This window comes from Haliaeetus albicilla, chromosome 12, assembly GCF_947461875.1.
Source record: "Haliaeetus albicilla chromosome 12, bHalAlb1.1, whole genome shotgun sequence".
Taxonomy (NCBI): Eukaryota; Metazoa; Chordata; class Aves; order Accipitriformes; family Accipitridae; genus Haliaeetus; species Haliaeetus albicilla.
In genome coordinates, this window is record NC_091494.1 from 28,109,731 (window position 1) to 28,124,880 (window position 15,150).

A 15,150-nucleotide genomic window follows, 5' to 3' on the forward strand; every position below is an offset into this window, starting at 1 on the left:
AAAAAAAAAACAACCACAGAAACACAAAAACCCAACAGGAAACCTTGCAAAATGCATCTTTTAGGATACTTCACGATGGACCATTCCAGCAGGAGTCTATATACACAGATTTCAGGTTTTGCCCAAAGTAGGATTTTAAAAAAAAATTGGTCCATGGTTTTTTTATTTATTTTGGAAACAGTACCAAGTTTTTTATTTCTCATGCAAACATCAAGTAGCTAATTCCCTTTGCATTCTACTGAACACCTGAGGTAGTGGACATAGCAGTGTCCTACATTTAAGCTTATATCTAATTACACTTTACAGAAGCATCTGTAGAAAGTGCTACTTAAGGACATACATACTTCCTTCAAGCTAAATTCGGTGTGAGCAATGAAGGTACAAAGGCTTTTGAAATTTAAGTAAAATTTAATTGGCTGAGTAATTGAAGTTAAGAAAAGTAATTTTCCACACATACACTAGAACTGACAGTTCTGCAGATGTGCAGTAACTTATGGAAAAAGGGGTTTTTAATAAGATAACTTTGGCACTGAAAGTAGGGAGATTACAAGCTCTTGTTGGCGCAGCTGTGACGTGTCAGTATACTGTTTTACAAAGGGAAAAATTTCCCCCACTGTTTATAAAGCATAGCCTAGCTGGAGTCCATTCAATCATTTCAAGCCTTCAGGAAAGCTTTATGTGGCCGATTATTAAAATGGTTACAAACCCCTGAAATCTCAACAGATGTTTGCACTGAACTCCAAGAATTTCTCACCGTTTAAGCCCACTAGAGTAATCACTGTTTCACGGAGGAACGGCTCCCTAAATCTCTCACGAACCACTGCAGAGGATAACTACTATGTATAGACCAGGTAACGCACCCCTGGGATACCCAAATAGTTTGTCAATGCCATGGGGCATGAGACGGGAGGCAGCAGCCTCTCTCCCCCTGCACATACGTTTACCACTGAGGCCCTCCTGTGGCTGTATGGCAGATCCTGAACATCACTTCAACTGGGAGGACAGCTGAGCTAGGAACATCTGCCTAATTCTTCAGGAAAAGGTAAATCCATGGTCAAATCCACAGCTGCAGCGGAAACTAAACCCTAGGGAACTTCTCCAGGGGGAAAACATCCGACAGCTGGCAACATCACAGGCACCCAGATAAGATTAGTGAGGGAGCAGCAAAAAGAAACAGGACAGCAGGAACCAGAGGAACGAAGGGATGTGGGATTCTCTCACTGTCCAGATTGCAGGCAAGTCATAAGAAAAAGCAGGATCAAACTGGCAAGATCTTGTCCGTAGGAAAACTTTACTGTCAGGATAATTATAAATATATAATATATAATTATAAAGCAAAGCCTCCAGAATCAGAAACATGTACTTAACAGGGAAAAAAAGTGCAAATATTTAGCAGGAATAGTGTCCCAGTAAAAATCTACCTTGTTCTAGTTCAGTCCCTTGGTTCCAAATTATTTTTCTGAATTGATTTCAGCTTTAACGTGTTTATCAACAACAAAGAACTTGAATGAAATGTTTCCTTCTCTAACAGAAATCTAAACCTAAGCTTAAAGAAAAAAAAAAAAAAGAAAATTTCTGAACTCAGAAAGCAGCATTTCAGTACAAGAATCTGTTTTATTTTTACAGTGCAGTGATTGAAACAATGTAGAAATTTAACTTGCAAAACTGAATTTATATCACAATCAGAAGGCAATACATATGTGTTGGTTTGTTTTTAATCATAAAATATTTCTCTGGACACCAGAAATTACAAACTCTTAACACTATACGCTTCACTTTATTTTAGAGACTAATTCATCATAATTTAAATCTATCTTATAAACAATTTCTTTTAAAAAACATGTGGAAGATAAAAAGAACTCAAGTATTAAACTCAAGGCCTTGATTATTATTATTTTCCTTTTTTTTAAACAAAGATATTTTAAGAAATGTATCAAAATGATAACTCTGTGGGTATTGTAGCTATTAGTCAGGCTCTGTAACACACTGCTCCACAATTTCACGCAAGTTTGGATTTTCCATCGCAGCTGCTACTCTCTCTTTGTCATTGATTTGCTTGTTGACTGCAAAACATCACAAGAAGTAAAGTCAGAAGCAGTTTTCAGTGGTACTTCACACATACTGCATCAGTAACATGACAAATGCAAGGTACCATAGTGCAGTGAAGATTTTCCAAACCTAGTGAATGGCCAGCTCAAAGACTGAGAAAATGTACAGTAACAGTACATTGTATCAACTTTCTTTTCAATTTTCTCTTTAGGCGGAAGATATTATTTGCATAATATCCCAAACTGAAATTCGTACAATAGCCAATAAAGCACTGTACAGGCAGACATTTAAGTTGGATGGCCTAGAATAAGAAGGTTGTTGCAGACACAATGGAAGGATGACAAGACAAGAAGAATATGAGGGTGCTCAAGAGCCAGTAGTCAAAGGACAGAGGATTAACAGGAAATTGGGAACAAAGCAAATGAAAGCTCAGTCACATAAAAACAACCATCAGAAACCAAATATTTTTGTTACTTTTCTAGTTCAGGAAAAGAATGTAAGACGCTCTAATGACATGTCTTAAAATCAAGTGTGAAATTCGTGATAAATTAGTAGTCCTAGTTCTCCAGGTTCAATTTCTAGTCACTTAATCAAAAGAACCAATTTTTGCCATGCAAAGATATCTAAATGCTTAAGAACAAAAAAGCCTGGGACATTGCTTGGACAAAGGCTTCAACAGCTGTTTAAGACAGTGATTGGCTATAGCTTTGAAAGAACTTCGATGTCCTGTAAGTTTTATTTCAAATATTGACTGAGAAACTTATGTTTTTGTTATGATGATGTTAAGATAGAGCGATCAACCAGTCAGGTAGTTCTTCATGTTAATTATTCAGCAGCATAGTAGCAACTTCTCAACACTCAACACCTGCAAGAACTGCAGGGGGTTTTTTTGGTTGCTTAAAAAAAAACCAAACCAACAACAACAAGCAGCATATATTCACACTACCAATGCAGCTTTTGAAACAGCCTCAACTACATGTTTCATTTTAAAGCTTTAACAGTGTATTCATTTCTGAAAAGGATAGTAAGGTAGGGGAAGAAAAGGACTTCTCAAAAGAACACAAACATACAGTCTAAAGCAGCACTCATTCATAAGCTCTACTTACTGTCTTCTTCAGTGGAATGTGTACCTTCAGATATGTAGATTTCCAGCTAGAGGAGAGAACAATAATGTTAGATGCACATACCAACAGTTGAATATATTCATTACTGGAAGAAAAAAATTGTACAGTACACATAGAATGCATGTAATTCATACTTCTAAAAATGTTCACAGACAACAAAAGGGGATCAATGTCAAGAGCTGATTTTAGACTTCACTGCAATGCAGTCACAGGACAATCTCCTCCCCCATTTCAGAGAGGCCCCAATAATCTTTCTTCAAAATTGTGGAGGCATTCATTCCTCACTAATATCAACTGCTCTCGTGAAAAAGTAATAGCAGTTAGGCTATTCTGGAAACCGAGTGGAGAATTGGCACTACTTTCTCAACATGTTCTCTGCAGGCCACAATTCAGAACAGTTTGTTTAAAAGCCACCAGAATTGCAAGTGTCACTTTCACAAGCTAAGCACTCTTGAAAAGCCATCCTTAGGGAGAGATTCCTAGATATTCCTAAGAAGTTTTGCTTAATAATGAGAATCACAGGTATTCTATTTAAAAATGGTAGTGTAATGCAGTATCCATTTCCTGCATGGGAACAGATTATAAGACTAGAATCTAAACAGACGTAAATCACCTTCATGCATTTACAGGCCTGGGAAAAACAACAACAAAACCCTCACACATGCTGAACTGCAAGAAGATCTCATAAAACTCATGTATCAAAGGAAAACCAAGTAAACAAATCCTATGCCTTTTATCTTACCTCACTGAAGCTAAACCTATTTGTTACCACGTGTCCAGCATAACAAATCACTACCTACCTAATTTTCTAGAATTGCAAGTCTCACTTTACACTGTTCAACTGGAAAGATGAAGCTATCAACTATAAAAACAAAACAACAACAACAAAATCAACAGCAGAAATCCTCAGCTAATTAATTTATACTTTAAATTATTTTGGGCAAGTTTCTAAAGGCCTACAGAAGACTATGCTTGTCATTAAAAGTCTACTCTTAGTTCCTGCTAAGACCCAAACAGCTTTCTTTAAGGATGTATTAACCCCCTGTTTCCTATATAGCTTCTTACACTCCAACTGCATAGCCAGGGCTGGCCCCTGTTAGGAACAATATACTGACCAGGGTCAGGCCTGTATGCCATCTATACAACAGTTCCTAAGACACAGGTCATAAAGAGATTCCCTCAACGCAGTTCCAGTTTTGAATTCTGCAGTTCTTCTAAACTCTAATGAATCTGTTCTGAAGTTTTTACTTCATAGATGATGCCTACATAAAGTAGTGGAACTCCACTTAATCGGTTTCTAACTGACAACAGGGTAGTTCTCTTGCTTTCAGGGCTGCTCGCTCACAGAGAGTTGGTCCACTGGAGACAACTCTCAGATATTCCAAATGGTACAGCAGAGTCAGTAACTATTAACATTTTACATTTATGATGCTTAGATATATTGAAATATTGCAGAAGGCCAAATTAATTTTCCCCAAGGCAAGAGTATTACTTCAATTCTTTGTAACACTGGATTTGAAAACACCTTCTCTTCCACCAAGCAAGAACTCAAATGATAGCTGGTGAGGAAATCTCTTGAAACACAGTGTATTTCAGAAGTGCAGCAATAAATGGCCTTTTGTAAAGGAAAGGAAGAACCACAATTATTCACAGATCCCTTCAGGTGCTACACTGTACTACAACATTCTCTCCCTCCATAGGCAAATGACAAGCTTTAAAAAGACCCCATCCTTAATCACAGCTTGCATGTTACTTGATCTTGCAGCACACACTCTTTTACAGAGAACTTGGCATACACTCGTAATTTAAAGCAAGATCCAGAACAGATACTTTACCTTATGTCTAAAAGGCAAACATCTCTGAAGTTTTATTCTTAAACAAAGGCCTGTTAAGCAAAACAGATAAGAGATTTTCTTGTAAAATTCAAGGTTTGAGGTGCATTTTCAGAGAATCCATATTTAACAATCAAAAAACACCAGTATAACTGACAACCTTCTCCTTTTGTATTCTGAGCAGCACAAGCCACAGAGGAGACTAAATAATTTGTGGTTTGACCCTTTGGACGTAGTTTCTCAGTTAAGCTCATACATGCCTTACAAGCTTAGGAGGTCTCTGGTCTCTAAACACCTCCTGGAAACACTAAATACAGACAAATTCCTCCATTTCCAGCCACCTTCTGTATTTTTGACAGAGCTTCTGGGCTGTCACTGTGGCTGCATCTATACCAAGAATGCTTTTTTTGTTTTCTAACATTTGTTAAAAAAATCCAACATAAACTGCTTGAAGAACACAAGCCTGCAATGACTTGGGGGCAAATCAAGCTCATAACTTCACTACTTAATGTCTAACGTACAGACTGAGCAGAGGAGCGTTGTGGTTCATCTTTGGGAGCAAGATCCAAGTTTGGGGACACCCCCACCACTAGCCCATTGCAGTTTCACCACAAGGCCTGGCTTTACGATGAGCTACACACAGACAAAGCCATACCGCAGCCCCAGTTTGTCCTCAGGCTGAGCTAGTGGTAACAGCCATAGAAAATACTCCCCAGAAGAACTACCAGCTTAAGAGTACTCTGTACCGATAAGGAAGTTTGGAAAAAAACCCACCTGTTTACTGACTACATTCTTACATATACTACCCAGCTATTTAAAACAGTAACCATAACCCTTTCCTGTAACAGCATGAGGAACTACGCTTCAGAGGTCCACAATACTGATAACGACTGCACAGTCAAACAGACATCAAAGACCTGGCTGACATTTAAGTGCTGAGAACATGATTAGCACGAAGTTTAAGATTTGACATGTACACCATTGATCCTCAGGTCTGAGCCTTAACGCACTGATGCTCCTAACAGGGTCAAACTATAAATAAATTATTACTCTTTGGCATGACAATGCTTTGCTATCTATAGTCTACTTTCTACATAAAGCTGCAAAGGTTTATTTGGGCATAAATACATGTACTTCTTCATTAAATTAAAGACTTATTTTCCCTAAAATCTTTAAAACAGACTAAGAAATCTTAGTATTGATATATAAGGGTAAGAGTTGCTAACCTTGGCACATTTAAACAAATCATTTCAGAGAACTCAGATGTGATTTTTCAGATGTAATCTCACCACAAATAATAAGGGGGGAAAAAAAAAAAAAAAGACAAAATAAGCCAGGGTAGATTCTCATTCAACTTAATTGCTTTCAAACTCCTAACAGTTCAGAACTTTTTTTGGTATTCTTGGATTGCATGTGGGGTTTTTATAAATGTGTGGGAATGGAGAACAGCCCATAAGGTAAGGGAAAGATAAGGGAGACAATCATAAAGTTTTAATATTTTTTTTAAATTTAAGACCTGATAAATTCTCAATTTAACATTACTAAAATAATTCGGAGAATATAAAGAAGGAATTCTGTACCACTTCCCAGTAGATTTTTGAGAGCTTCGCTTTGAAGCTGAAGTTTCCCCAACTTGATAAAAACAGATGGATGTCCCCACATTTCTTCTGGTTTTTGTTTGTTTGCATTCCTAGTAGGGTTCTCAGGATTAAATTCCTGGTCAAACTGCTGGCAAAGTCATACTGAATTTTAATTAAGACTGATGTTATTCAGACAATCTAAAATTAACTTTATGCTCCTTGTTACAGATATAATGAAATAGAAAACTTACCAATGAGAGTAGCCAACGAGCAATGAGGTACTGTTGGTGTAAACCTGATGATAACAAGATACTCATCTTCACCTATCTCTTGCACTTCAACACAGCTTTCTGTTACCACTTCCAGTTCTTCTAAAGTATTAGGTTTCTCTGGGTCCCGGATAGTACGAATTATATCTAAAGCAGAAGACAAGTGACCAACAATAAAGTAGGTTTCCTGAATTTAATAAAAGGTACTTTTATTAGAAACCATCTTCCCAGCATTGTTTATTTTGCTCCACTTCAGAAAAGACAGAGCTGTAAATATCAGTGATACATTATCTCACAAGTTGCTTCAGAACTGGGCAAATTGAGGCATTTGTTGTTCACTGTGCATGTATTTTTCATGTTCCAGCTCTAAACTTGCTATTATTTTTACAATCCCGTTATAATAAATAGAAATCAAAACATGTGTATTAAAGGATATGTATTACCTTCGGAACTACAGGTCATATAATATTAGTCTAGATACACATGGATGTAGTATTTCAGATAGGTTTGCTTGCCTTTCAGGTTTTTCAAAACCTAACTTATTAACAAGAAAAGCCAGATTTCCTTCTCATCATCTTCTCTCCAATTCCCAGCCTGGGCCTCACAGATAAGATTTTGAAGCCATCTTAAGGAAAGCCAATACAAAAATAACGCACTAATCCATATTTATCTGTATCAATGGTCCCTTCCTTAGGTTGTAAAATGTGGGGATCAACCAGGTTTAATATACCTGTATAGAAAATGATAAGCAGCATTGCCTTTTATAGAAGCAATGTGATGTGGATTAGCCTAAGGAGGTTTCATCATACAATGAAACAGAATTACATTTATTGTTGCTTTTCCATAGAGCAAAAGGTTTTAAAGCAATATTCCAAAGCTACAATATTTGATTATAGGACACTGAAAAATAATGCACAAGAGAGTACATGAATACCTGAAAAAATAAGTCTCTGCATTTCAATGTGTTTGCTGAGTAATGCAGCACAGAAGGAAAGGCAATGAGATCTCTAGCCTATTCACATCTGTGCCATGTACCCAGCATAACTTGAAGAAACACTAATTTTGACAGTGAAGGCCAAACCTAGGAAGTTCCCAGCTATCACCTCTCACTCACTTCTGCCTTGTATGCAGTTGTTTGTCCCTTAGAAGTGCAAGTACAAGCATTTCTGGTATAAATAAGGTAACTAAAGGGATACAGGTTAAGATCAGTTTAAAAAAAAAAACAACAGGTTAAAAAAAAAGAATGGGTAGGTATTCTTAGCTAGCTATAGTGATTTTAGTTGTAGTGTAGCCCTACCAATAGCTCTACTACAATAGCTAACTGTATTGCTAAAGCAAATGTGATACCAGGCTCCACTATGGCAAATTACTTCAGTCTATCTTCAGGTACAGACAGACCCACCCAGCTCTTGAGAGCTGCAAAGCTGCATTCAGTGCATTCCTGCCATTAAGCTGATAGGCCCAGCCTCTCAGCAGGGATCACAGGCATAGTACAACATGGCACTAATATTGCTATATTACTTCCAGGCAGGAAGGAAGCAGGCAGCCAGCGGGCAGGAACCGTAGTTCATGTCTGTCTGGACTCCGTCTGTCTGGACTCCGTCCGTCTGAGAAGGGTATGCCTGAAGTCAGAGATATGCCCTAAAGTCTCTGACCTGTGAGCAAGGAAGAGACTTACATTTGTACAGTTGTACAAGCTTTCACTCCTGGTACTCAGCTCACCTTCTCAGAACCTCTCATCCTCCTGCAAGGGCACTCAAAGTACTCTCAAGACCCACATAATCCTTTCAGCAGGGCTGGGAAACACTTGCTTTCCAAAGTAAGCTGTCATCACTCATACCATAAAACAAAACTTGGGATGAATGAGAGAACTGAGCCCCGTTCCCTGACTTCCAGGGAAGCAGACAATTGCTTGAATCTTTCTGAAGCCCCCAACCTCTGTTTCTCTGTCTACATTATAAGGATGTGATGCCGCTGAATTACAAACCTAGAAGACACAGTAGATGTCACAAGGCTATTAGTTCTGTGCTCCCAAAGAACTGGTAACTGTCCCCTCAATTACATGAAGGATCATGATGGTAACAAGCAAACAAACTGTTTGGCTTTGTTAGAATGTTTACCAGCAAACAGATAAATAGCCTTATTTGTCAGACCAATAAAAGGTATTTTCACCTTTTTTCCATTGTTCTGGCTGTAATATCACTTTTTGCTTAAAGTCTTAGCCAAATAAGAAATTACTTCACATATACATACAACGTAAGTATCTTCACATACACATTTCCTTGTAGTTTTCGATACATTTCTTCCTCTATTTTAAAATTTTATCCTCTTTCTATGTGAAAGGGCCCAAGAGGTAATCAATTGCATCACCAAACAGCGAGAGGAACACTGAACTCGATATAGTTCAGCAGTACTTCATGGATGCCTTTTAAATCTAAATTTTACACAGATGCTTTAGTTCTGCGAAGGTCATGCACAAGCATAACCCTATGGATGAACTGAAATCAACAGGACTACTTACACGGTTAAGGTTCATAACCAAAGTTATTACTTAGAACCACTGATGTTTCAAAGTGCCTATATTTAAACATCACTCAAGTTTTAAAATTGAGTTAGTTTGACATTGTTTCCTTTTTTATTCTTTCTAGACAAAAACATGTACAGTGCTGCATAAAATCCTCACACTACTCCTAACTGCCTACAAAATAACAGCGCCTTGAAGCTTGACAATGTTTTTCGAATCCTCTAAGATCCTACATGCAACATTTCCAGAAGTGAAACCTTTCCATATTTTACAAAAATACAGTCGTTCAGTAACAGAAATCGCCATTTCGCTGGACTAACTGGCTGACCTTTCTGGAATTACTTGCCTTTCCAGGTGTGTCCAGCTCCTCTTCTGTCTAAGGTGATGAAACACTAAGGTAACTCCCCCCAACACAGGGACTGAGCAAGCCCGGCAGCAGTCCAGCCCCTCTCCCACAGCTCGGGAGCTGGGAAGCAGCAGATCACCCACCAGTCAAGCAGTGCATTCAGGCAGCTCTCTCAGCACGCTCCTTGCTCAGGATCCTAACTAACAGCGACCATGCCAAGGTCACAGCATCCACCCCATCTCCAGACACAGCCTGGGGCTGGCCGTGTGGCTGGGGAAAGCTAGCAGGCACCCGAGACAGGCCCTCGCCCTTCCCTTAACACTTCCCTGACTCTTCAGCACCCCAGGGGTAACCCCTCCCCGCCCCACATCCCTGGCAGTGATTCCAGTTCGCAAGCAAGCCAAACGTACCTCCTTCCTGCCCCGCAGCGAGAGCGGCCACCTTCCCCCAGCCCCTCAGGAGCGCTCCCACACACTCAACCCCGGGACACAGCTCTCGGCCCCCCGCAAAGGGCCGGGCAGGGCCTGGCTTCCCCCACCTCACCCCCCCAACCCCCCCCAAAAGGGCACGGCACCAACGGCCCCCAGGGCCGCTCACCACCCACGGCCCCTCACAGACCCCCCACCCCAGGCCTCTCCGAGGGACCCCCCCAACAGCCCCCCGACAGTCACCGTAAACCTCGAGCGCCTTGTCCTGCTCCATGGCTTGATTCCGGGGGGCATGGCAACCCCTACGCAGCCCGGAGTACCACAGCACCCTGTTCAACGTGTGCGACAGCAACCCCAACACCAGCGACATCCTCCCGCTCCGCCATGGGAGAGCGCGAACCGGACCCTCGCGGCCACCATCCGCCGCCGCCGCCGCCAGCGGGAAGTTGCTCGCGGGGCGGGGCCAGGAGGCCCGGCCTGGGGGCGGGGTCTCTAGAGCCTGGCACCGCCCAGGGGGCGGGGAGTGGGCGTGGTTATACGTAACCTGCGCGTTGGCGGGATTTTCCTGCTGTGCGGGGGTCTCATTGCGCTGCCCGGGGGCTCTGAGCAGCGCTGTCGGCTGTAGCTGGGCTCTGTGGAGCCGCCACGGCGCTGCCAGCCCGTCCATACACGCACAAACCCCCCGCCCGTCTGCCGGGCTTTGCCCCCCCCAAAAACCCCCACACTTTCCAAATAACGGTTAGCAACAAAGCTTCTAAAGGAGCACGGGGGAGGCAGCCGTCATGATTTACTTTCCAAGCTAGAGCGGCAAGATTTAACAGGATGCGGGAGGCGCGGGTTGGATGATGGTAATTAGGGGTAGGTTTGCTGCAGGTCTCGAGCTTCTTCAGACGGCACAGCTGGGCGCAGAACCGTGTCCCCGGGTGCCATGATGAACATAAAGGCCCCCGGAGGCAGTTGCCTACTTTGGTCTCACCGCCCGCAGGGAGCGAAGGTGGCGGCAGCCCTGTCACCGCCCGCCGCCGCTCAAGGAGACTACAGCTCCCAGCGTGCATTGCCCTCACAGCCTCCCGGCCCTCGGCCGCGGTGCCTCCTGGGAGTTGTAGTCACGCCACAGCACTGGTCGGCCCTGTCAGCTGACCGGAAGGAAGGACTGCCCCGTCCAAGATGGCGGCAGGTTGGGTTGCGGGTGGTCGTTAGGCCGGGGGTGGCGGCCCTCCCTGAGGAGGATGGAGGGGGCGAAGCGGGACCTGCGCGTACTGCTGGCGTCCCTCTCGGGGGAGGCGCAGGGCTCCCTGCGGGACGCAGCCCGGGTACGGCTGAGCAGGGGCCAGGACGCTCTGGGCAGCCTCCTGGTTCCTGGTGGGATCTATCTGGAGTCTCTGGTGCCAAGCGGAGGCGGCCGGGCCCGGGGCAGCGTCCTCCCGGGAGCCTGGGCTGAGTAAGTGGCAGGGGCCGAGCAGGGGAAGGGGAGGCCGGGAGGGCTCCCCTGGCGTCGCTCTGCTTTGGGGAGAGGCGCCGGGTGGACCCCAGGGGCTGAGGGTGCTCCCCGAAAGGGAGCAGTCCTGCCCAGGCAAGGGCAGGCCCTGAAAGCTGCAGGAGACTGAGGGGGACTTTCAAACCTTGCCTTGAAATGGGATGCTCTCCACTTAAAATACCATTGCTGGAGGGGACGTTGGTTTATACCTGCTTATTTGTTTAGTTGTGGATGTATTCATTACAGTAGATCAAAAAAAAAAAGAAGAAAATTAATCTGTTTTTGTCGAGTTGCTGGCTTAAAATTTCATAGTGCCCTGACTGCTTGACTTCTTGTCTGCTGGTCAGAGGCAAGCTCTTGTACATGTCATTCAGCGATCACAAGATATTTTTAATCTGCTGTAGTAGCTTTTAAAGCTGAGTCAAAACCACAGTCACATTGCAGTTCTAAACATCTGCAGTGTCAAGCAATACCAACATCGTTATGGTGCTCTGGTCTCGTGTTTCACTCTGCACCATCCTAAGTGGCCTCCTAGCTGTTTTGTCTCTGCCGGCTCCCCTCTCCATAGGAGAGCAGGTGTGGAGACAGACACCTGAAGAGTTTCTCGGCCCGAGCAATGGGGAGGCAAAATGTATGGAAATGGGCAATATGCTCTGCTTCTCCCTAGCTGGCAGTGCTGGTGTTACTCCTCCTAGAAGTCCTGAAGCAGAGCATCACTCATGTGGCATATGTCATGGATGACTAAAGGAAAGAAACACACAAGGATAGAAAATCCCTGTATTCTTGAGAGGAAGAGAAGCAGGGATTCCTCAAGCACTGTCTTGTGTTGCAGTCTCTGCTAGGGATGAAATATGTTCTTCTATTGGGGAGGGACAGGGCGGCGGCAGAATCTTTATTGCCAGAGGTTAAAGTTATACTGCCCATCATTAGTACGCTTCCAGAGCTGTTCAGCATATGAAATGTGGAAAGAGAATAAGGTCAGTAAATATACTGAATGTTGTATCTTCAGCTTCATGTGGGAGAATACAGAAGACGATGATCTGCAAGCAGGCAAGACAAAAATACTGGCTCTTAGTAAAAGTCATGAACTGTTTGTTTATGAATTCACTACAGAAGATGGAAAATACAACCCGATTTCCCTGCACAGTTGTAAGGAAGATACACTTAAAAAGCTCCTTGAAGTTAAAAACATTAGTGAGTAAATTTCAATGTGTATTCCGTATTTGAAGTTATTATAGGTCTAATTCTGGTTCAGCTGGTGAAACAAATTGAGGCAGTAGGGCTGAACACTAGGGAAGTGTCAAATCCTTTCACACTGATTTAAAGTGATCAGTAGCAGTATTAATGAACTTAAAAAATAATAGAGACATTCCTGTATTCAGAGATTACATTGATAGAGGGAGTTAAAGTGTTGTAGGGTAAGGTATTTGGGTGATACAAAGTTAAAAATAAACTTCAGTAAAACATACTCATACAACCCTGCTATCTCAAATTTTCCCTTTAATATTGGAACTGTTGGGAAGAAAACAGATGGGGCTCCTTACTAATTCTGCAAGGACTAGTTATGCCTTTAACCTTATGTTCTATGCTTAGCAAATGTAGTGTACAGTTAGAATGCACAGTCTTTGAGGGACCTAGAGCTTTGATGTTTTACATGTTCTTAAACAGTCTCCCTTGCTACAGTATTTTTATTTCCAAAGTTTGTAGTGTTTATTTTCAGTGCTGACCGAAATATTATTTTTGTAATGATTTTTTGTATTTTTCATACTATTTGCCACTTAAAGAGCCTGCACTGTTTTAGGAAACTGTTCTAAAAATAGTGCTTCTGACATAGAAAGTGAGATTTAAAACAAAACAAGCCCCCCCCCCCCCATCCCAACTTTTGTTAAGATGGCAGCAGAGGCAGTGAATTTGAGCTGTAATTTTGAGATCTCTTCACAAATCAAAAGTACCAGATTTTTATAATCCTAAAATATCTTTAAATTTACAGGTCTGTCTGCAGTTTTATCTTTGAGGATACTGTCTTTTGAAAACAACAAATGCATACTTCTGCTCAATAATTTTATTGTTGTGCATCTTACCTTTCCTGGAAGAGACTCACCCATAGAGACATGTGACTGCTTTACCCTTGATTTGCCTCCGCAAGTTTTGGAAAGAATAACAGATACACACTTCTGCAGGGGGATCTTGTTTCTGTTAGATAGTTCTGGCCGGATTTGTATCCTTTGCAGTAGAGAATAGCTCTCAGTGTAAACAATCTGGAAGAACAAAGTCATTTTTCTTTTCTGTCAGGGTTAAGCAGAAATTTCTTGAAAGAAATTCATGTCTGTTTTGAAGATGCTTTCAATAAAGGGGTTGTGTAGCAAAGTGCTAGTTAATGTAGTAAAAAATGCCATAGTCATGTATCAAATGTAGTTTCTCAACATGCCACTGGAAATCTGTTTCACACTAGAATAATGGCTTTCAGTGTTTTTGATATAGGGATCTGTGTATAACAGGCTTAAGTCTACTGTCACTAGCCTTTCTTTTCTTAATTAGATCCTTTAGAAATTATCTACAGATATGTGGGGAATCACAGCTTGGAAACCAGATAGCTGTATTTTGTATTCTAAAGAACAGGAGCTCAAACCTGCCAGACTGTTCCACAAGGTGCTCAACTTTAACTTATTCTTTGTCAATTTTTTCTGACACATATGTAAAAAAGTGTAATAAAGTCAGGTTACTTTTTCCTCCTAATTATATAACTGTCAATATATATTCGTCTCAGTTCACTTCTAAGTGTAAGTTAACTCTTTTGAGATGGCACAAGTTGCGTATTTGTACAGCACCTAGCACAATTCACTTCTGATCCTAGCTGAGCTTAGAATGCTCTTGTAAAACAAACAGTTCTAAATGTTTTGTTGTGCAGAGATTGGCTTGGACCGCAAAGTTAAGAGAAATTCCCCTTCTATGTAATTTTTGTTTGTTGGACAATCTGAGGCCTGGTTTTTTCTTTGATGCTGTTTAAAGACATATTTGACTCTTTTGATGGTGCAAAACTAGCAAACATCAACATAGCACTCTGCCAGGGAGATGTGCAGGATAAGGACAGGAGTCCAACCATCACATCGCCACTCACTGCGGTGAAAGTGTCACATGATCTCAGTGTTGCTGTGATCATCAGTTCTTCCAGCTATGCCGTCTCAGTGGATCTAAACATGTACTTCAGGTACGTTTGCAGCAGAATTCCTAAATGAAAGGTTTGAGTACAACTAACTTTAAAAAGTGCCTAATCTTGGTCCTATAATAGAAGAGATGCTGTCAGCTTTTTGTTTTGAGTTCTGGCTCTGTGGTAGGATGGAAGTTTCATATATGTTTAAAGATTGCCCATATTATTTGCTCCAATTTATGCTTTGTCACTTTAAGAAATAGAAAAACTTTGTACTGAAGTTTGTATTTTTTCTAGGAAGATTAGGATACGTGCTGTCAATTAGTGCCAGTGGTGGTTGGTAGCACATTTTAGAAATACTGTAGGGTATGGG

General features: G+C 41.7%; 2 protein-coding genes across 2 annotated transcripts in view; one reads left to right on the forward strand and one right to left on the reverse strand.

The window, feature by feature from the left end:
* Positions 1–1,594: 1,594 nt before the first annotated feature.
* Positions 1,595–10,628, reverse strand: CIAO2A (cytosolic iron-sulfur assembly component 2A). The gene is made up of 5 exons (XM_069798719.1): positions 10,396–10,628; positions 6,837–7,001; positions 5,009–5,058; positions 3,156–3,201; positions 1,595–2,063 (listed from the first exon to the last, which is right to left on the reverse strand). Exons 1-5 carry the CDS (start codon positions 10,520–10,522, stop codon positions 1,966–1,968), a joined length of 486 nt encoding a protein of 161 aa, XP_069654820.1. The 5' UTR covers positions 10,523–10,628; the 3' UTR covers positions 1,595–1,965.
* A 666-nt stretch (positions 10,629–11,294) lies between these two features.
* SPG11 (SPG11 vesicle trafficking associated, spatacsin) overlaps positions 11,295–15,150 on the forward strand; it is a 35,209-nt gene continuing 31,353 nt past the window's right edge. Inside the window, exons 1-4 of the mRNA XM_069798720.1 lie at positions 11,295–11,593; positions 12,639–12,823; positions 13,620–13,847; positions 14,639–14,837. Coding sequence (XP_069654821.1) covers positions 11,382–11,593; positions 12,639–12,823; positions 13,620–13,847; positions 14,639–14,837 — 824 coding nt within the window. The 5' untranslated portion in view covers positions 11,295–11,381. The remainder of the gene's footprint in view (positions 11,594–12,638; positions 12,824–13,619; positions 13,848–14,638; positions 14,838–15,150) is intronic.